The sequence below is a fragment of the Malurus melanocephalus genome, unplaced genomic scaffold (assembly GCF_030028575.1).
Source record: "Malurus melanocephalus ecotype Western Australia unplaced genomic scaffold, MMel_1.1 scaffold_502, whole genome shotgun sequence".
Taxonomy (NCBI): Eukaryota; Metazoa; Chordata; class Aves; order Passeriformes; family Maluridae; genus Malurus; species Malurus melanocephalus.
In genome coordinates, this window is record NW_026623734.1 from 4,248 (window position 1) to 27,089 (window position 22,842).

The 22,842-nt window shown below is 45.7% G+C and overlaps 3 protein-coding genes across 3 annotated transcripts; 2 read left to right on the plus strand and 1 right to left on the minus strand.

Annotated features, from left to right (window-relative positions):
* Window positions 1–491: 491 nt before the first annotated feature.
* Window positions 492–10,917, minus strand: LOC130582509 (potassium channel subfamily K member 16-like). The gene is made up of 5 exons (XM_057381259.1): window positions 10,634–10,917; window positions 8,546–8,666; window positions 6,319–6,485; window positions 4,853–5,021; window positions 492–2,013 (listed from the first exon to the last, which is right to left on the minus strand). The coding sequence occupies exons 1-5, from the start codon at window positions 10,826–10,828 to the stop codon at window positions 1,655–1,657; spliced, it is 1,011 nt and encodes a 336-aa protein (XP_057237242.1). The 5' UTR covers window positions 10,829–10,917; the 3' UTR covers window positions 492–1,654.
* A 4,280-nt stretch (window positions 10,918–15,197) lies between these two features.
* Window positions 15,198–16,907, plus strand: LOC130582512 (inositol 1,4,5-trisphosphate receptor-interacting protein-like 1). The gene has a single exon (XM_057381265.1). It carries the CDS (start codon window positions 15,249–15,251, stop codon window positions 16,905–16,907), a length of 1,659 nt encoding a protein of 552 aa, XP_057237248.1. The 5' UTR covers window positions 15,198–15,248.
* Window positions 16,908–20,600: 3,693 nt separating this feature from the next.
* On the plus strand, window positions 20,601–22,536 carry LOC130582503 (inositol 1,4,5-trisphosphate receptor-interacting protein-like 1). The gene is made up of 3 exons (XM_057381249.1): window positions 20,601–20,778; window positions 20,884–21,171; window positions 21,299–22,536. Exons 1-3 carry the CDS (start codon window positions 20,601–20,603, stop codon window positions 22,534–22,536), a joined length of 1,704 nt encoding a protein of 567 aa, XP_057237232.1.
* The last annotated feature ends 306 nt before the right edge of the window (window positions 22,537–22,842 follow it).

A 22,842-nucleotide genomic window follows, 5' to 3' on the forward strand; every position in this document is an offset into this window, starting at 1 on the left:
TGAGACAAATGAGGTGAGAAGTCAGCCTTGAAGGTAAGACTGGAAAATAATTTGTGGAGGGAGAAAAATACGTATTTGGTCAGGTCTACATGCCAGGTCTTGAACCAGCAGGATTGCTTTGGCAACAAGCATGGTTCTGTTTGACTGAAATAGTTATGAATCCAMCTTCAAGGCTGATTGCATCTTTATGACCTGAAATTGCTTTATAGCTGTAATTTATTCTCCCTTTCATACAGGAATAACTCTGGCATGGGCTGGTCATGCTGTAACTAACACCCGGAGGGTGAGCATAAAATAATTATTCAGTCTGACAAAACAGGAGCTTGAGGGGCTCACAAAAACCTGTCAGGTGACAAGTTCAGTATTATCAAAGTGAGAGACTTGGTGGACTGAAGCTATGGAGTGCCTGGGGAGGGCTGGTGGGAGTTCAGCATTTGGGAAGCTCGTGGATTTTGATGTTCAGACCACACGTCCTGTTTGGGCAGCCTTGTGCCACCATCTGCTGGAAGAGGGGCTGAACCCTGTGCCAGGGAATGGCAGAGCTGTCTGATCCTTGCACTGCTGGGGGACACATCAGGCATGGGCAGAGATGGTGTTGGACTGGACTGACTTTTGGTGTGACCATACACACACGTGGGATGTTTGACCTCTGTGTCTGTGTCTGCCCCAGCTGCTTTGCCAGCTCTCAGGGTTGGGTTTTCATGCACTTTTGGCACACAGAAGGTCTGTGACACAGGGATCAATCCTCAAAAGGTCAGAGTCTTCACCCACAGATGGCCTGCAAACCAGACAGCACRTCTGAAAAACCATGCCCAGATTTGACACCCTTTATTTTAACCTGGCTGAAGGTTTAGACACTGCTCACCCTTGGAAAGCCACAGCAGCACAGAATCATTGCCAAATGGCTTCACAGTTCCTATAGAATCCAAACACAGCAGCAAGGACTCCTCCCTTCAAATTCTCTGTTCTTATGAAAAGCTTTCAGAATAAAATTATTCTAAAAATTGAATTAAAGACATGGGGTTTTGTGTTCTTTATAAACACCATCAGAAAGGTTTTCCAGAGCCATGGGGATAAAAGCTGAAATTGCCTTTATTCATCTTAGTATAAAACAGGAAGAGGTAGAATTAATAATTTCTAACATGCTAACCTTTTCATAACCCTGTCCATTAGATGCTTCTAGTRTCTCTGAACTGAGCTCAGCTCTTATCATTTAAACATGTCTTTCAGACCAYAACACCTTATCTGATATGATGGCTCAAGTCAGGCATCTATCAAATTATATACCCTTATTTCTTCTTCCAAAGATGCTATGCAATGCCTCAGAAAAGCTTGTGCATGTCAGTTCCTAGAAGAGACATGATTTCTTGCAAGCTGCAAAATCCAAACAGAACCAGCAAGCTCTTCCATGCCCTTCCTCTGCATTTTATGTGAAAGCACCTTAAAAACACCTTGCAAAGCAAGTGCACTTCTCAGGCTGTTAGCACAAYCTAGCTGCAAACTGAGGAGCAAATTTCTTACCATTAATATTCAGGCTTTGTGTAACTKTAAGTACTGAGTTCTAAAAGGTCATATCTCAGCAAAAGCTAGGAGAAATTTTATTTCTATGGGATTTTCTTTRGAATAATTAACTAGCAATTCTCCAATGAAGAATTCAATTCTCACAKGTTATGGCACTAGTTTTGCTATTATAAAACACTTTTGTTTCATTTTTTGTGTGTTCAGAATCTGCTGTTAATGGCTCCATTTTCTGTGCATCCCCTCCAGCACGTGGTGATAGCAGGTCTTCTTCTGGAATAAATTGAACMGGCCAGCATCTTCTTTGCTGGCTTCCTACACTGTCCTTACTCACCTTTCCAATTTGCTGGAGATCCTTGACAATTATTTTTTCAGTGTCTTCTAGTACCGTTGTCAATAAATTAAASAGCAGAGCTATCCAGGCAAGGCCAAAAAGAATCCAAATGGCCACAAGCACTCGATAGTAGGAAAAGTATTTCCTGTCAGACTGTTTGCCTGAAGATAAGGGGAGACAAAGAAGAAGAAAATTAACAAGTTAAAATTGCTGTGCAAGTGTTAAGTGGAACTGTGCAAGTGTTAAGTGRAACAGCCTATGAATTCATCATTCARTGTTTTATATTCAGTACTTCAAGGTGACTTTTTCACTGTAGTGGAGATTCTCAGTTCCACATCATTGGGTTAAGGCTGGGCAATTCTCTCATTGTTGCAATAAACTGAAATATGCAATAAGCACAATGCAAATATGCTGGTCTATCAAATGACACACTGGGATGGAAGTGAATCACTCTGTGATTMTATGATTCTGTGATTCTATGATTCTGTGATTGAGGTGAATTACCATCAGAGCAGGATATTTTTTCCCCTTAGTGCATATCAATCCCAGTTCAACTGCTGCACGTACAGGTAAATGAAATGACGTGGGAAGTAGTGTTAAATTGTATTGTATTATCTTGGAATTATTCCCAAAATCCCAAAGCACAAAAAGCAGAGCACAGTGGGCCACAATAACCACACAACTATTATTATCTGGGTTATTTTAATTCCCGGTATTTCTAGAGTGTTATTATAACATCATAATTATTTCCTTTAAATTACAGCTACCACAAAAAGAGAGCTGTTGCAATTCCTACCTCACTTTTGAATGGCTCCAGGATCTTCCTCCATTATAAAAACCATGTGCCTGATGATAATTCACTGACACATGCCAAGAACAGAACTTTCTGTGCTGGAAACCAGTGGACCCAAGCTTATTTCATGCAGTCTGATCCCCTTAGCATCAGSCAGGATCTCACACCCACTGCTCTGCAGGGTCATTTTGTTTGATCCTTCAGATGTCAGCAACCCACCCCCCCAGAGAGCAGTGAACTTGGCCCCACACAACATTGTCATCATGATACAGATGATGTGGCCCTGGCATTGCAGGTGCACTTGGTGATGTTGGAGTGCTCTAAGTCAGAGCCAAGCTGATAACACAGCAATGTGCATGGACAGGGAGATCACCATRAACCTCGTGGATCATTTCCCTTTGTGAACCTGCCTAGAAAGAGCTGGAGTGCTGGCAACTCTTTTCAAGTCCTGMAGTGACTGGTACTGCATAGATGAATGTGCAAGATTTTTGTTTTTTGTTTATCCAAAACCTCTGGAAATGAGGCAGCAGCGAGCAGGTTTGTCCTCATGGAAAGATACCCAACAGGTGTTTCTTTTTCTTCTGCTGGACTTGAGTTGGCAAAGGCATTTTCAGCCTGGGTAGAAAGCATTTCCTTGTGCTTTGTATAACCTTTGTATAACCATAACCTTTGTAATGTTAACCCAAAATTGGACTTGAGCAGGGAATACACAGTTAACAAACCACRGGGAGTGTCACCCTAGAGGAATCACCTGTAGGCACCTGCATTCCCAACAGTTAAATCCAGGCTGTCACATCTTCCTAGCATCTCTCCCTACCCTAAACAGGCTCAGCTACAAACCAGTTCTGAATTACTAAAATGCAAATCAGCTCAAACCTGTTTTATTCCACGTGGCCAGTGCAAAACCATTTGTCATCTGTAAGCAATTCTCAGTAAATAATTCTCAGAGCAGTCATTGATTCTGCTCGCTTCATCGTGAAGATGTGAAGCATTAAACTTATCAACATTTTATTATTGTTGTTAAGGCAAATTAAGATAAATACTGACATGGAAAAATATTTCAGCTCCAGTTAAATCATCCTAATGAAATCAGAGCCACGAGGCCTATCTAACTGTTATTTTTAAATAACAATTAAGAAGTTRAAATACAATTGATTGTATTAGTAAAGCAATATGTCTGCAGAGGAGGAAAGTGCTGTGAAGGTCATGGTTTTCAGGCTGTGACTTGGTCTCATTATTGGAACACATCTGTGATTTGGAMAAGGAAAGAGGATGCACCATTTTGATGCTCAGTTTTTCTCCTGCATGGCACCAGCTACTCTCCACCTTTCCATATAGCACAGTTTATATATTTGAAGGAGTAGATTTAGAGAAATTATGGTCAGCAGTGACRCATCAGTGTCTGGAAATGTCTGTGGGCTCCCTCTGCCAAAGTCATCAGCCTTATGCTGGACAGGTTGTTGTAGAGAAATCTTGGATTCTCCATGGAGTCCAGGTGTTTTCTTGCTTCTTCTGTGGACACTGATTCAGCTCCTGGTGATCATTTTGGAGTTCCTCTGGAAACTTACTCCACAGAGAGTGTGTTTTGTCCAGCAGATGCAAAGAAATGTTTTCAAGAAGCATTCCAGCATGCTTGAGTGCAGCTTAAACAGTGTTTCTGGGGAAATCCTAAGCTCTGGCTTGTGAAGATAGAAAACCTCCAGAGATGCTCAGGGGACTAAAGGAGGCCACTTYTGCAGCAATGTATATATTTAGGCCCCACTTCTGAAAGTGTGAGTAGATTTCCCCACCTYCCTGTGACAGGGATTTCCAYCTCTCAGTCTGYTGTGTGAAGTCATATATTCTGAAAYATGATYATTTATTTCTTYRCTCTACACTGTGAAACACAAGTCTCAGATGGCTAAAGCAGTGATACAAGCCTTGTCCCAGGATCATTGAATTCTCCCCCTRCACTTTYCCTTYCCTCACCAAAATGTCTTCTTTGCACCCCAAATTACCCCATTTCATTAWATTTAGACAATTTTGTGAATGCTTTTATCAGCACATTCAGTCCCAGAGAAACAAGTATTTCTCCCCAGAGCTATACAAGGCAAAAACAAGTCAAAGACTCTGACAGATTTGTCTCTACCATGCATTCAGTCAGCCCATGGGAATTACAGTCATTACCCAGGTGTTTTGACATATTTCCTCTCTGGAATCACCCTTACCTACTACATAATCTCCAAAGCCAATGGTGCTGAGGGTGATAAAGGCAAAGTAAATTCCTTCRCTGTAGGACCAGCCCTCTGTTATCTGGAAGAAAACTGATGGCAAGCACAGAAAAACTAGGATCCCCGTTGCCAGGAAGAACAAAAGGGTCAGAAATTTGATCTTCTTCTGAAAAAACAAAACAGTTTCATTAGCATCATGATTTGACACATAAATAAGATACACATAATGGTGATAATTCAAAGTGGGTGGCTATCTAGGACCAGAGGGATTGCAGGATTTCTACTGAGTGCTTTTCCTCTGGAAATACCTCTGACAGCAGGGGGAAGCCAGGTATTATGGGTGTTGCCATGCCCACAGTAACCCTGGAAGATGTRGTGTTTTATCTGATTGTATCAATGACCACGACTACAGAAGGWATTCCTATCTAAAGACATTTACCAGAGTCAAACCATTTCCATTTATCACAAGACAACCTCATTTTTAATTTTTAGGTATTTGGGGTTGGCACCTAAAGAACATTCAAATTTGCCTGGGAAAGCAGTCTTTTTTTTTTTTTTATAAAAGGAATAATGGCACCATTTCTGACAGTACTATCTTTAAGAGTCTTGATTATTGACTTTATTTCTCAATGCWTCAATGCCACAACTTGGCTCCTACCCAGCACATATCTTACTACAAGAATTTTAACTAATGAGCTCCTGATAAAGRAGAGCCTGGACASTGACTTTTGAACCATTCTATTTCCCATGAAGAAGCTTTGACTGGAGAAAAAGACTTGTTATAWGTAAAGATTTATCACCCAGACACACATAGTTTCTATGAATAGAATTTTCTAAATCCAGATTGCCTGGGAATCAGTGGCAACTGTTGGATAACTTTTCATGCATCTTGTACATGCCTGAGTCTGGCTTATCTGGCTCAAATGGACAACTTCAGCCTGATGCTTTCTTCCTGYCAGAGTTAAGGGTGGAGAGGGACTGAAGGACTGGGTAATCAGTTAGGAGGGGTAACACACTATACATTGAGTCAATATCCACTGAAACCTCTACACCTCACCTAATTTTTACAGTTTTTCACAGCTCCACCTGCGTTTTCCTGCCTCAAGATGAGTTGCTTAATCACCCTCACTGGTTTTAAAGGGATGCATGCACTTCCCTAGAGTGTTAGCTCCTGAGATAAGTGTCTCAAGAAGTGGGGTTGGATGCCCACTCTCCACTGATGACTGAAGGGGGCTGGGTGTCTGCCATCTCGATGGGAAGACAAAATGCATCCCTTTCTCTGAAWATCTCCTCTATGGCTGACACCTGCTTAGCTCTGCAAGTGAGGAATGTYTCTTTCCTTGCCTGGCACAACATCTAACACAGCACAAGAATAAATATAATTGAAAATAARRCAGCATAAAACTTGAGAAAAATAAYAGAAATGAGCATATAAGTGTGCCTGAGTAAGTAAAACCAATTACCTTYCTCATTCCTTTCTCGTACAGGAATTTTCCCAGCTTTTTACAGAGCAGTGAGAGCATCTTACCRACTCGGTGCAGAAAAACAATGTTCAGAGGGATTCCAAAAAGAGCAAAAAACACACAGAAGATCTGCCCCCCAGCAGTTCTGGGATGTAATGTGCCATAGCCTACAAAAAAAAGATGGGTCAGAGGAGATATTCCAGAGAACTGGAGCAATCCACAGTCACATTCACCCCTACACCAATCCAGCCTGCCTTTGATCCTAAAAGATGTTGCTAAAGCTTCTCATCCCAAATGCACTCTTTTTTTTCCTCTGAAAAAGGCAGTRAGCAGATGAACTATTTCACCCTGCATGTTTGGGGGAACGCAGGGAGCACTGTGTGTTCCCAACACAGCCTCAGTGGGAACAAAAATACAATCTAGAAGCAATTATGGGAAACATGCTCTGTGCAGTGACAAATTATGGCAAGTCAGAAAATAGAAGTCTGAGGATCTGGAAGACATCAGGGCTGGAGTCCCAGTTAGAACCACATGCAGCCATCTCTAGCTTCTTGGTGATCTGCCTGTGTGTTAGTGACCTCCCTGGCTAAATCCCAATAAACTGGTATGTCCCAAGGCAGTGCAGTGTKCATTAGAATAGATGGTGTTAATTAGTCCAGACCTCGCTGATGGCTGATTTATTCATGCCAGAGAGAATTAAATCCCACCAGGAAAGGATTTATCTAAGTATTGGAACAACTCCAAACATGCCCTTTAGCCTCAAGACTCCTGGACCCTATGAGGTACATCCCTGAGTGCAAGAGCACTGAACTTTGTGTATGTCCTCACTCTATCAATGACCCTGGAAAAAGGCATTTCCCAAGCACAGTTCATCTCAAGGCATCCGTTACTTGGAAAATGCAACATTTGCTTTGGGGTAAAAGACAAATAAAACAACTGAGTGATTTTTTTGGCTACTAGATCCACAAATGCATGAGCTGTCTTGTGCTCCCTGATGCAGAAATATTAAAAAAAATTATGCAAAAAAAAAGCTGGTGAAGAGGAGTGGAAGTACCTGATGTACCTTTATAACAGACCTTCCTTAAAAAGGAGCAGAAACACAGACAAATTTGTACATTTTCTGGGACAGCCTGTGTTCCTCTGCTGGTTTTGGCAGGACAGAGTTAAATATTTCATATTAGCTGGTATGGGGCTGTGACTTGGATTCTGCTGTAAACAGTGTTGCTAATTCAGAGATGTTTTCCTTGCTGCTTTGCAGAGTTTGCACAGAGCCAAAGCCTTTTCTGCTCCACACCCCACCCCAGCAGWGAGGAGGATGGGGGTGCACAAGGAGCTGGGAGAGGATACAGCTGRAACARCTGAYCCCRACTGATCCAAGGAWTATTCCAGACTATCTTGTGTGATGCTCAGTATATAAAGCCGAGGGCAGAAGAAGGGAGGCAGGGAAAGCTGTAATGAGCATTTATGATAATACAGGCAGTGGTAAGCAGTGGATTTGCTAATGAATGTTGTAACCATGAATACTTGTCATTGATGGGTCAGAACCCTGCCCTTCTACAGCAGGAGATCTCCCTGTGGGCTCATGCAACACTTACACACCTCCCATGATGCTGGGACACTACTGGGGGCCTTGGGACATGTCACACTCATACATCAGTGGAGTAGATGTGCTTAGGGTGTAGAGGGAGACTTCAGCTTCACTCTGAAAAACCATAGGTTTGACTTCCACTGCATGACTGTGAAGCAGGTGTCAAGAGTATGGATTTTATGCTTAAGTTTGGCAGGGATGCTTCCATTTCGTGTGAAACAGCAAGACAAGACAGGTTAAGGAGACAGTGCCCAGGTCCCAGCAGAATTCACTTCTTTCCTTGCATTTTTTATGCTTTACAACACTCTCAGATTTAAAGCCTGGAATAAACTTCGCTTTCCTGGTGTTTATCTCCCACCCACAAATATCAGCAGAGTGAACATGTTAACAGATGATTTGAAAAGAAAGAACAAGTGGGAAATAAYAGGAAAGGCCACTGCTACTTGACAAGCCAAAATAATGCATGAAGAGCTGTGCAGTGATAAGGTCTTAGGACCACATCCATGGCTGCTTGCCCTCCATGACAATGAAGGGCTGGAATTTTKATCCTGAAAAGTATTATCCATTCATGTCCTAATAACCAGATATAATAAGCATCATCACACACAAGCACAAATAAATGGAAAGCATTAGACCTACCTATTGTGGAGACAACTGTGCCTGCAAAGAAGAAGGAGTTACTGAAATCCCAATTGCTCTCTTCAAACTGTGACTCATTTCCAACAGGGTATACTCCATTTTGAATGGCTTCAATCAGGTTCTGGGAGACAAAGCAAAGTTTGGTATCATCATGACTGCTTTTTTCAAGTGCTTGCTGCAAAAATACTACTGCAAAAAAAATAATACTGCAAAAAAAAGTTGGTTCAGCCAACTACTGCTCCTTTCCTCAGAACACCACTCACCTCACTTCAGAAATGGTCTGACACTACTCACACTTTCACCTCCAAGGTTGGGAAAATGTTATCCAGTGGTTTTGAGTGTTCAACCTCTACCCTGTTTGTGCTGACTGCTCTAGTGCATGGAGAACTGGTTCCTTTAGTGTAGCCAAGGACCTTTTTTCCTTTAGGCCAAGTAGTATGGAAAAACATGATCCTGTGGGTGACTAGGATATGGCAGAGGATGGCTTTTAAAGGATGAGATGGCTGGGGGCTGGATTTGGACTTGCCCTTGAGATGGCATATGGTGGATCCAAGATCTGATCAGAAACAGTGACTGATCCCTCCCAGGGGTGCATCAGTGAGTTGTGTACTCATGATGTRCACTGAGAATTTAATTTTAAGCCTGTATTCTGATTAGCATCACAGAGTTAAATTCAGAGGAAGTCCATTGATTTGCAAAGCCTGGCACACACACTCTTGTCCAAACTGCATGCATGAATACACACATTTACACACACATTTACAAAGTGCCCTTTCCAAGGAGGTTAGAGGAACATCTGTCAGAGATAGTTTGGGTTGAGTTGAGACTGCCCTGCCACATCAGGCTTGACTAGATGCTTCTTCCACGCCTCTCCAGTTCATTTATCACTTCATGCATTTTCAGACTCTTCCTCGGTTTCAATTCTAAGTGCTGATATTTTTATAATCTCTTTTTTTTTTTTAACATTAAAAAGAAATTTTAAAAGCGAGGTGTATCCAGTTGTCCCTGTCTTTAGCAAACAGAGAACACTGGACTAAACATCTGGAAGRCAGGCTGGTTTGTACAGAAACAGCTAAGATAAAATTCAGGACAGAGCCCTGCCAGAAGCAGGACACGTGTTGGAATAAATTATACCAGAAAAGTTTTCCCTCATTCTTCCCTCACTCTGTTTTTCACTGGTGTCTCAGAAAATTGAGGCTAACAAAAATAATTTTCACAGCACTTCCACAAAGATTTCTTTGTCTTAAAAGCTCATCTTTTTCTCTTTTTTGAAAGGCTCATCCTTTTTTGTTTTTCTACCTTCTCCCTACCCATAAAAAAACAACGAAGGTGAAGAGAATGTATGCATGGGTGAAACAGGACCTGAATTGCTGGCTGTGTTATTAGAAACACCAGCTCTTCCCCATATTGCCTCTTTCTGTGAACTGACCCATTAAGAGCTCCCTTTAGTTTCCCATGTAGAAATGCTTCCAGCAGGGCTTGCACTCCYCATTTTCTTCTGCATTGCAGCAGATGGAGCTATGAAATTCCCAGGTTGAAGATACAGCCATATTCATCTTTATCTTCCTGTGCCATGGCCAGAAACATTTCCCCCTGGCCAGGCCATTTGTTTCACTTCTGCAGCATCCTCAAAAACTAAACACTGATCATGCCACCCTCCTTGAAATTAGTTGGACCTCTTTTTTTTATTTTTTTTCCATCCAGCCCTTTCCTTATTGTTCCTGTATGCTGTCAGAGATGCTATTTTAAGTGGCAGCCACTCCTATTCATTTCAGACAGACTCATTTTTCTTGTCATGCTACCCATTGTGTATAAGCACAGCCGCACTGAAAGTGATATCAACAGGAGGCAGAACCCCAAAAAAACAGGATATTGTGGGGGTTTTTAACAGCTAACACACACAAGGTTTTGTCCAGCTACACAAGCTGATTTTACCATCAGAGTGAGCTGCCTGCTTGGACTAGAGAGGAGTTTGCCAGAAACATCCAAATGACCACAATCAGAAGGAAAGCAGTGAGTTACCTGTGTAGGAAAGAACATCTGATGGGGAAACAGGAGGGACAAAGGACTTTGCTGCGCTCCACTTACCTTCATGAACTGCTCCATCTCTGCCACCGTGAGCTGCGTGAAGTTCTGCAGAAAAGCCTCTTTCATCTGGGCAGCTGCCATTTTCTCCTGCTTCTCTGCAGTCCTCTCCAGTGCCTGGAACACAGCAGCCCCCACCAGCAGGTAGACAAAGTAGCTGGCCACCAGCAAAGCTGTCTGCAGCTTGCCACTGCACATGGCCTTCAGTGCAGCACAACAGGGGACAGGGAGTGAAAGGTGGAGACTGTAAATCCCTCTCACTCCTGGGAAGCCTCCCTCGGGCAGGAAGAGCCCTCCCAGCTCTGATTTCCGCTGGGATCCTGCACTGGCAGGGACAGTAGGCTGCCAAATGCATTCATTGGGAAGTTGGGGTGAAAAAAAAACCACCAACACCACAACAAACCCAACCCCCACGAGAAAAAAACTTTCCACTCTCTGGGCTGCATGCTGTTTAGGGATTTCCTCTTGTCTGTGAAACTGTCCCTTGCTGAGTTCTCAGGAAAAGTGGGTCAGGATTTGAGGAGCTGGCAGGTGGCCATCTCCTGCTCAAAAGGCTTTGGGGACAGGTGAGGATAGTCTCTAAGGGGTGCACRGGGGAGTTTGCTTGGAAAACCATTTTGTGCCCCCATGTCTCCTGCTGAGTCCAAGAACTGGACTTTAAGGCAAACCTCTGATCCCAGGAGCCCCTTTTTGCCCTGTGTTCAGGGGCAGCCTCAGGGAAATGCAGCTGGTCTGTTCTTTTGGGCTTCACTTGTCCACTGTGTTCAAGCAGCACTGCAGAGCTTCAACAGCTCAGAGMAAAACCTCAGACACAGAGGGAAATRGYTGTGGGCTGCACATGYGCCAAGCCTGAACAGGTTCTTCTGGACAACAATTCCTTTGCAGTATATCCAAGAAAATAGATTACAGCGGTGCACAGTTAGATGGATGAAAATGTGGCTGTGCCCMCTGGATCTGKGGAATYATAAAATCATAGAATTGTTTAGGTTGGRAAAKACYTGTAAGGTCATCAGACATGGTGCTTAGGGACACAGGTTAGTGGTGGGCYTGGCAGTGCTGGTTTAAKGGTTGGAYTCRATGATCTTAAGGGTCTTTTCCAACCTAAGTGACTGTGATTCTCTTACCTACAGCAGTGTAGCCTCTGCTGATTTCAGAATGATGGTTCTCATGCATTGAGAAATCATTAATGTAATTGTCAAAGCTTGTTCCCATCAGCTTCAAGGAGAMTTTGTAGGGTGGAAGAGGGAAGTCCTTAAATAAAGACATTGATTTTAGAACAGACAGCAGACAGGTCTGAGCTTGGCTGCATCATGGACATTGTTAGCACTCATTAACTTACTTGACTTCAGATTTTTCAGCATTTTCAGTTGCTTTTTGCACAGTTTTTTTTTTTTATTTCAGCAGATGCCCTACTTTAATAATGAGAAAACACCGAAGCAAATCACCCTTTGAAGAGGCATTTAAAATGTACCACCTATTCTGCTCTTCAAGCCTTTGTGTTTTTCTTGAGTTTAAAAATACCAAGAAAAGGCAGAGACTCTGGGATTAGCTTTTCAGAACTGRTGTAAACAAGAAGCAGCACATGGCTTCACTCTGTCAAGTGCAGGTTGTCCTTTCACATATAAATCTGTTTGACCTTAGAGGAAAACAGGAAGGCTATGAATGAAGGTAAGCAGCTTCCAAAACCCTTACATGTTTGAAGATTTTCCTTAGGGTTACTGGAAAAGGGTTTGTAGAAACAGGATGTGTCGTATTTCCCKTAACTTCTTTTGAAGTTACACGTCAAAGGTGTGCTTATTCCTCAGACTTAAATTATTTCTATAAAATAAAGGCACCTATGACACCATCCTTTTGTGTCTCACAGTCTCCCAGCCCTGTGAAATAAGAAAAAGCCCTTTACATGTACAAATGCAGCAAGTCTTCATCATTCAAAACGAACAYGAAGATAATACAAGTGGATTCATCTGAGGGGAAAATGGATGGAAAAAAATGAAACTCATGGAAGATCATGAGAATTTTGATATTGATGGCAGTTGCAGTGGTTTGATTGGGTGGGTAACATGCCAAGAAGCCTCATCTTTCTCATGCTGTCTCCTCCAATATGTATTTATATACAAAGTTGGGTTTCCCTCTAAGCCCCTCTCCAAGAGAGCTGGTTTTCTATTTGAACCTGCATCTCCAGAAGCCTTTGATTGCAAGGAAGACTGGTGACCTTTGTTTTTCTCAGATCTGAAGACTCTCAGCAGGCTCAGCTAGAACACCCTTCAGGGTGTTCATGGAGCATGTTCATGGTGACGAGATAGGATGCATTCAAGTTGGGAGGTCACTCTGCAGCTCAGCCTGGCAGGGATGTTGGTCTGCTGATGGGCTTGACTTGCTGGGACTCATGGCCAAGCTGGGAAGGGCTGGGGGAAGCTGGAATGGGCAACCTGCAGTGCCACTGGAACAAGGGCTGACAGCCCTGCTTTGGGCTAGAGGTGGATCCTGGGCCATGGAGGGTGGAAGGGAAGCTTGGGTGGGCTTGGCAGACATGGAGGCAGCGTGTTTGCTAAGGCAGTTAATTAATATTTTTTGTTTCTGAGCTAGGAGAGATTCATGGTGCAATTAAGGGACCAGGGAAGGAGCAGCCATGCTGGCTTCTTCCACCTGCATTATTTACCCTGTCCATTGCAGGGAAGCCCAGGTAGTGAGACCCAGTGGTAAAGGAGCACAGGGAGCATTTCCTGCCTGGGACATGACATGATGGCACAGGGTTCCCTTACTCTGAGTCCTGCTTTTCTTCCTCCACACTCCAGTCATACCCACAGTTCAGCCATCTCCTTTTTGTACATATGGCATTWGCTATCTTGCTGCATCATTATGCAATCTGCATCCTCAAGCAGATTATAGCCTAAAATAAATTCCAGTTTAATGGAAAATATTATCAGTTTCCATGGGAATGATTTGCCATGTGATTGTGGYTGTACTTCCTGTTGTGCTTAGAGCTAAAACCGTGAAATGATCTGTATTTTTGACACTTTCTTACAGTTCTCCTATAAATATCTATTCATTATAACTGGTCAGAACATTCAGTCTTCAAACGTGGGCCATTTTGGTTTTTATGCTGTGATCTTATGCCAGATTATTAAACACTTAGACTAAAGCTGTTTTCAGCAGGGATCCTCATACTTCCTAGYTTGTTATTTCAGGTCTGCAAAGCCAAATCCCTGCGGATAGCTATCACCTGTCAAGGAAATGGGCCGATATCCTTGARTGAAGAAAATCCTGAAGCTGGTCACTTGCCTTTGGCAGCTGCCTGAGGTGAGAGGTCTGGTGTTCACGAGGTAAGGGCTGCTGTGCCAGTCAACCCAGCATGGAGAACTACCCAAGTGCTGTGTGAGTTCTGGCTCATTGGCATTGGCAATGGTTATCAGCTGAGCCAAAGAAGAAAGGAGAGGTGTGTAAAGTTATTTTAAAGTTTGGTTTTATTTTTCATTATCCCACTCTGATTTGATTGGTAGCAAATTAAATATGTTTCCCCGAGATGAACCTGAGCAATCTCTCTGTTTTTGTCTCAACCCACAAGCCTTTGGTCTTTATTTTCTCCCTCTGTCCAGCCAAGGTCAACTGACCACAAGCAGATGCCTGCATTCCCCACCAATGTGAGACAGACACTCAACAGAGGAAGCATTTGCTCAAGATGCCACTTTTGGCATCTTTGCACAGGGTGAAGCTCCCAAAGGGATTGGACTCTCTCAGAAAGGGAGGGCATTCAGTGTCCACATGGTAACACCAGTCTCTAGTTCCAGGCTCCTTGCCATAGCGTCTTCAGCTTTGGATCTGACTCCCAGAGTGAGTTTTTGCTGTTGAAGAAAGGTGTGGCAACAATTCTGGATGCTGATAAAGCAGTATCTTCTTCATGTCCATCATGCTCAGGCCAGTGTCACCTGCTCCCCAGGGAGTCAAGGATAGGTGGATACTCCTCCTAAACAATACTGAAAGTACTGAGACCCTTTAGTGGTACTGCACACTCAGAACCACCACAGCCGTATCTTCCACTCCACTGCGAATTGTGTCAGCAGATGAGTTACTTAAGCTGCAKCTATAACCCTTCTAGAAATGTCTCACAGAAGCCATGCCTGTAATCCTTCATCTACCTGCAGCTCAGCACTTTGTGGGTACCTGGCCTGGTAGTCAAGCTACACTGAGTGGCTGAGACAGGGTGGGGACAAAGGGTGGGGCTGGCCTGCCTGTGATGTGCTGTGGCATCTGTGACATCGCGGGGGACATGTCACAATGGGGACAGCTAAAAAAGGCCCCAGCAGGAAACGCTGTCCCTGCAGAACCTCAGTGAGCGGTGAGTGCACTCGTGGTGGGAAGGCTGGGCTGGGCAAGGGCTGGGGCAGAAACGCTTCGCCCTTGCTTCCTGCCAGCTGTCTGGGTCCTTTCCTTCCTGTCCCCAGATCCCTGAGGATCCTGTCCCCCTTCAGCAACCAACAGCTCTTTCTCTGCCAGCCCCACTCAAGGCCTTCTCTCCATCCTCCTACAGACCATGTTTTACTTAATATACCTGTTCTGGAGGCTCTTGAAAAGCTTCATCCTGTACCCACAGCCTGTGGGCAATGATTTGGATGAGGAGATGCATCTGCGTATGGAGAAGCATGCGAAGCACCTGGAATGGGAGGGGATTTGTCTGGAGCGGGAGGTGGAGCAGCTGATCMTGARGCAGAGTGGTGCATCTTGGGGAGACCTGCTCTGGTCTGCATTGCAGGACAGGCAGATCTGGGCTGTTGCTTGGCTCCTGGTCCTTCTCTTGGTCCTATGGTTTATTTGGAGGAAAAGGAGGCTGAGGAGAGTGGAGCATGAAGAACAAAACGATGGTGCAAATGAAGAGGAAGTCAGAAATAGGGATGCAAATGAAGAGGTTGGAAATGAAGAGCAAGACAATGATGCAAATGTGGAGGAAGACCAGAATCGTGATGGCAATGTACAGGAAGTTGGCAATGTACAGGAAGCTGGCAATGTACAGGAAGCTGGCAATGTACAGGAAGTCAACAATGTTGCAGCAAATGAAGAAAACAATGTTGGAAATGAAGTCGTCAATGAGGCTGCAAATGCAGAAAACAATAATAATGCAAATGAAGTCGAACTAGCAAACCATGATGTTGATGATAACATTGGAAGGAATCTAATGGAGCGCATAGAATGGCCTGTACAGGACCTTCAGAGAGGCTCTGAGTGGATAACTGACCTGATGGACAATTTCACAATTTTCTTTGGACACGTCTTGACGGGTAGYTTCTATCCYGTGCTGCACCGAGCCATTGGTGTGGGCAGTGCCTTTGAAGGTTGGAGTCCCCGTGAGGAGGATGTTGTGTACCGTGTTCTCGTACCCCTGACTCCTCCYCGCGGGCACACCTTCACCCTGGAGCTGGCCACTGCAAGGCAGATGCCCAACAGGATCTTCTGTGTCCATGTGGGACTGCAGTGCACCTGCCCGAGGGAGCCACAGCAACGKGGGAACATGCTGTGCTTCCTYCACCACCCTGAGGAGGAGCTGAGGAGGAAGCAGGATCCCAGYCTCCTTCAMACCCTGTGCACCGGCTCCTACCTCGATGTCCAGAAAACARCCCGCTGGTTCTACCAGCTGGTGAGAGCAATCTGGCCAGCTCTGCCTCAATCACACAATTGGCATTTATTGCTGCTGCCYTCCACACGTTCCTGCAAATTCAAAGTGACCAACAGCACAGAAAGCTTCCAGATTGAGATGCTGTTTGGGGTACAGAGAGGTGACTCAGATGTCTTTGTAAGCAGTGAGTCAAGAGAACCCCTCACTCTAAGAACAGCCTGGCCTGAGACTTTTGCTGTGGCAGAGATTAAGTTCTTCAGGTACATTGACAGTCAGGCCCCCCCTGACAGTTTGCACCTCAAATGCCTGCAGTTCTTCACCCGCCTTCAGCTGGGTCTATGCTTTTCTACCTATACCATGAAGACCATTGTCATGCACCTCCTGAACACTTTACCGGTGTCACAGTGGCGCAGGAGAGATTTCGTGAGGCGACTSCTGGATATCAGAGAGTGCCTGCGCTTATGCGTGGCACACAAACGCCTCAATCATTTTATTGTGGGTAACCCGAGGCTTCCASAGGAGATCCGTTTGCCCCCAGATATCAGAATGGCTGCGACACACAACCTCTTCCATCACCAGGTGACGGATCCAAGTGCCCGCTCCCAGGCGATAAGTGAATACCATGTTCTGCAGCAGCGGTTTACAAGAATCCTTAACCCAGACCTTTGAAAGAGGTTCTTGTGCACGCAGCTGTGCTTRTGATGCTCACAGCTGGTGGCAGAGAACCAGATCATGGTACAGGGAAAAGATGGGAGAATGTGGGATACAGAGAGGGAAGGGAAAACGCTGTGCAGCAGCACTCTGCCATCAGCAGCAGCAGTGTCATGTCGACAGTCTCCCCAGCACTGCATCCAGTGGCTACAAAGATCAGGGACCATGCAAGAGGAAATAACAGTATTCCTTTTTATGTTCTCTGGGATCAGTATGGAGAATCCACTCCCTGGGGAGAAGCTGATCCTGACCTGAGCATGCCAGACATGGAGATGTCACTCTTCAATTGCTGCCCCACCTTTCCTCTAGAGCAAAAGCACACTCAGGGTGTCAAACCTGATGTAGCCGAAGATGCTGTGGCCAAGGGTCTTGTGAGAGAGAGTCCCATTACCACCAGGACTGTGACTGCCCCCATGTCTTTCTCAGAGTCCATTTTCCCTCTCAGAGGTTTAGCTTATGCAAAGATGCCCAACTCAGAATACCAGAAGAGTTAAGGTTTGATGGTGATCCCATTGGGATCATCTAGTCGATGGGTGCTCCAGCAGCGTCTCCCTGTTGCACATTGCATAGGATTATGTTTAGGTGATTCTTGACTATCTCTGATGAGGGAGAYTCCACARCCYCTGGGCAATGTGTTCCAGTACTCTGTCACTGTGCTTATTGTCAGATGTGCAGCAGAGTTGCTTTTAGTCAGCAAAGAATTGATGGGGCTGTTTGAGAAAAACATGGGCTGTGCCTCTCACTATCCTGCCCCTGGCTCCAGCAAGGCCTAAGTACAGAATGATGTCCGGAATGATTCCGAGGCCTCATATCCCCATATTGTTTCTGAGAAAAAAACAAAAAAACAGGGAAAAAAAGACTGAGAGGAAAATCTAGTTCTGCTTGCCCCTGATCAGACCATGGACTGTGTTTCTCCTTGTACTGGGAAGGGACACCTCCAGGWCAGCATCGTACCAATTGTGTTGGAGCTGACCTGAAATTCTGTATATATAAGTATCTAGATTTTTTATTTCTAGATTTTTAGTTTCTAGATTTTTACTGTATAAATATTATATATATTTTGGCTTATAAATTATCATATATAATAATAATAAAATATGTCAAAATAAACCAAGAGACTAAAATAAATATACAAAGAAAATATAGTATTATGTCATGATAAATAATAAATATAAATATTTCAATGATCCAATATTATTAAAGAATATCAATAAAGCACATCTTTAGCGTTGTCACTGTCTGTTGTCACACATATTAATGCCCATAGTTAGTGCATTTAAGATTGGCAAGCCTGAAACTCCTTTGATTATGCTTCAATAAAATGCAGTATTGTACACCCTGCATCGTACAAGATTTTTTAATCTAAACCAGACCTCTAGTATTGGTAAATCTCACGAGCTGTGAATGAGGGCTCATCAACAGTCTCATTGAACTCAACCAAACTTGCAGTGCTGAACTGGTTCTAATCAGAAATCAAGCCCAGCTGTCCCTGTGATCACAGAATCACAGAATCACAGAATCACAGAACGGCTTGGTTTGGAAAGGTCCATAAAATGCTCTTGTCCCAACCCTGCTGCCAAGGGCAGAGACACCTTGGGCCAGGCCAGGCTGCTCCGAGCCCCATCCAGCGTGGCCTGGAACACTGCCAGGGATGGGGCAGCCACAGCTCCTGTGGGCAGCGGGGCCAGAGCCTCAGCAGCCTCCGAGCCCACAATTTCTTCCACAGCTGCAGCCTAAGCCTGCCTCTGTCAGTGGGAAGCCTCTGGCCCTGGTKCTGTCCCTTTAGTCCCTTACAACAGCCCCTGAGCAGGGCTCTTGTGGCGCAGGGAATGAAAGGGTGCACGAAGGTGCCCCAGAGAAGGCCTTGGAGAGCCACGAGTGCCTCCATCAGGGCAGCGAGCAGGGCCCGGCACAGCCCTCGGGGCGGGAGGGCACAGGGCGGGCGCTGAGGCTGTGCCAGATGGAGCAGGGAGCTCTGCTGGCAGAGCCGGGGCAGATCCAGGACACGTGCAACAGCAAGGACACAGGGCTTCTCCATGTGTGAGTAACCAGAGAAGAGCTTAAGAGCAGGCACAGAAGGATTACGGCATCTCGCTGTGAGGAAAAAAATTCACACCAGAGGTTTATATCCCAAAAAGACACAGAGGAGTTCTGCACTTTTATTGGGAAAAAGGGAAGAGGCCATGGGGCACTTCCAGTGGAGTCTCTCCAATGTTGGATGCTGCAATGTCCTTTTTATCCTAATTTCCCAGGTGCATCACATTCTTCTTTCCGTCATTGGCTGAGTTACATGGAAAGGGCAGACTTCCTAGGTTGTCTTTCTATGGCCCCCTCGAATATGCACCCTCTCTTTCTTGCATATAACCAAACATTAGTCATAATTCTGTTATTTTTTCTCTAAGTTCAGAGATTTAACAGGGCCTTCGCTGAGCAACAGTCCATGTCAATTGCTAACAATTTCTAGTACTGAAAACTTCTTCCGTTATTTCCCTAGCTAAAAACGCCTGGTCCTATCAACACCAGATTCACACCGTCTGTTGTAAAGGCACATTTCTATTATTCCTTGATTCCCTGTCAAAAAAGGTAGTGAGATCAAGAATTTGATTGAAGCGCTTCCTTCATGCAGCCACTTCATGCAGTGTGGAGAGCAAAGTGCAGGAGCTCAAAGTCATTGCAGGAAAAGAAAAGTGGCCATCATAGATCTGTGAYATAGTGGCCATCAAAGATCTGTGCTTTCTCCCAGGAAACCGCCAACATGACCACAGGAAATGACTTCCAGTTGTTCCATGGGAGTTTTAGATTGAATCTCTAGGAAATATTCCTTCACCAACAAGGTTCTCAAGCTTGAGAACAGGCTGCCCAAGGAAACATTTGAGTCAGCACCCTCAGAAAGATGTAAAAGTCGTGCAGATTTGGCATTTGGGGACCTGGCTGATGGGTGGAGTAGGCAGTGTCAGGTTTGTGGATGGACCATGTGATCATCAGGGTTTTCTCCAACCTTGAGCATTCAGAGATGTAAGTGCAGCTCATCCAGTGATGAGTCAAGGCATGAACTCAATGATGCTCAAGGGTGCCTTGGGACATGGGTATCTGTGAGATTAACAATGGGGGGCAGATGATAACAAAGACAAAAGAAGGATCAAAAGAAGTTTTTGAATGAAGAATCACTCCAAGGCAACCTTTACCAGCACTCCAGAGCCACTGTGAGTGGTTGAGCCAGTGAAGGGCTTGGCCTTGATGTGGTTGGCCTGGCTGTGATGTGCTGTGGCATCTGTGACATCGTGGGGGATGTGTCACAATGGAAGCAGCTGTATAAGTCCCCAACAGGCAACGCTGCCCCTGCAGAGCCCCAGTAAGCGGTGAGTGCGCTTGTGGCGGGGACGTTGGGCTGGGCAAGGGCTGGGGCAGAAACGCTTTGCCTGGGGCTGGGTTCTCCCCCTGCATGCAGGGACAGCCCCTCATGGGTGATCCTTGAGCAGGGCATAGTTATGCTGCTGCTGGGGTAGCAGGACAGGTCTCGCTTCCTGGCAGCTGTCTGGGGCCCTTTCCTGCCTGCCCCCAGAACCCTGTGATTCCCATCCTTGCTGCCCCCACTGCCAGCTGCCTCCCTGCCAGCCCCCTCAAGGCCTTCTCTCCATCCTCCTGCAGACCATGGTACCCTTTGTGATCCTGTTCTGGAGGCTCTTGAAAATCCTCATCCCATACCCGCAGCCCGTGGGCGATGGTTTGGATCACAAGGAGCTTCTGCGCATGGAGGAACATGTGAAGCTGCAGGAACTGGAGAAGATTCGTCTGGAGCGGGAGGTGGAGCAGCTGATCCTGAGGCAGAGTGGGGCATCTTGGGGAGACCTGCTCTGGTCTGCCCTGCAGCTAGGACAGGTCTGGGCTCTTGCTTGGCTCTTGCTACTTGTCTTGGTCCTATGGTTTATCTCAGGGAACAGGAGAGYGGAGCATAGAGAAGAAAACCATGGTGCAAATCCATTCAGAAATGTGGATGCAAATGAAGAAGATGATGCTGGAAATGAGTTCGACCATGTTGTTGATGATAACATAGGAAGGATGCTAGTGGAGCGCATAGAGTGGCCTCTACAGGACCTTCAATTAGGCTGCGAGTGGACAACTCACCTGATGGCCAAGTTCACCATATTCTGTGGACACGTCTTGTCCGGTAGTTTCTATCCCGTGCTGCACCGAGCCATTGGTGTGGGCAGTGCCTTTGAAGGTTGGAGTCCCCGTGAGGAGGATGTTGTGTACCGTGTTCTCGTACCNCTGGTCTGCCCTGCAGCTTGGGCAGGTCTGGGCTCTTGCTTGGCTCTTGCTACTTGTCTTGGTCCTATGGTTTATCTCAGGAAACAGGAGAGTGGAGCATGGAGAAGAAAACTATTTTGCAAATGCATTTGGAAATTTGAATGCCAATGAAGAAGATGATGCTCGAAATGAGTTAGAGCATGATGTTGACGATAACATAGGAAGGATGCTAGTGGAGCGCATAGAGTGGCCTCTACAGGACCTTCAATCAGGCTGCGAGTGGACAACTCACCTGATGGCCAAGTTCACCAAATTCTGTAGACACGTCTTGTCAGGTAGTTTCTACCCGATGCCCCAACGAGCCATTGGTGTGGGCAGTGCCTTCGAAGGTTGGACTGCCTTTGTCAAGGAAGCTGAGTACCGCGTGCTCGTACCCCTGACTCCTCCTCGTGCACACACCTTCACCCTGGAGGTGGACACCGCAAGGGAGATGCCCAACAGGACCTTCCATGTGCTTGTGGAACTGCAGTGCACCTGTCTGACAGAGCTGCAGCAAGGTGGGAACATGCTGTGCTTCCTCCACCAACATGCAGAGGCGCTGAGGAKGAAKCAGGATCCCAGTCTCCTTCACACCCTGTGCACCGGCTCCTACCTCGATGTCCAGAAAACAACCCGCTGGTTTTACCAACTGGTGAGAGCAATCTGGCCAGCTCTGCCTCAGTCACACAATTGGCATTTATTGCTGCTGCCCTCCACACGCTCCTGCAAATTCAAGGTGACCAACGGTACACAAAGCTACCAGATTGAGATGCTGTTYGGGGTGCGGCGAGGCGACTCAGATGTGTTTGTGASCAGCCAGTCTAGTCCRATTSTCACCCCAAGCACAATGTGGACTGAGASYTTTGCTGTGGCAGAGATGAAGTTCTTCAGGCACATTGCCAGGCAGGCCCCCCCTGACAGTTGGCACCTCAGATGCCTGCAGTTCTTCACCCGCCTTCAGCTGGGTCTAGGCTTTTCTACCTATACCATGAAGACCATTGTCATGCACCTCCTTACCATTTTACCAGTGTCACAGTGGCAAAAGAGACATTTCCTGAGGCGAGTACTGGATATCAATGAGTGCCTGCGCTTATGCGTGGCACAAAAATGCCTCAAACACTTTATTGTGGGCAGCCGAAGGCTTCCAGCGGAGATCCGTTTGCCCCAAGATGTCAGAATGGCTAGGAGGATTAATCTCTTCCATCGCCTGATGATGGATCCTGATGCCCTCTCCCAGGCGATAAGAGAGTACCAGGCAGTGAATCGTATGCTCCTAGAAATCCTTGACCCAGACCATTGAAAGGTTCTCGTGCACACAGCTGTGCTTGTGATGCTCACAGCTGGCAGCACAGAACCAGCTCATAGTATCAATCTGGTCTTTAAAGAAGAGGATATTTGCCAAGAGTCTGGCCCTGGTCCCACAGCGGCTTCTGCTGCCTCAGCAGCTGGAGGGCCACAGGAGGGTTTATTGTACCTCCTTTTACCATTTCATTTTCCCAAACAAGGCACCCCGATCCACCCTCAGTCATACCTGCACGTGAACTTTCCCACTCCTAAGAATGCAAATGAAAAAAGCACATGCCTTCCATGCCTGGCCAAAGTCACC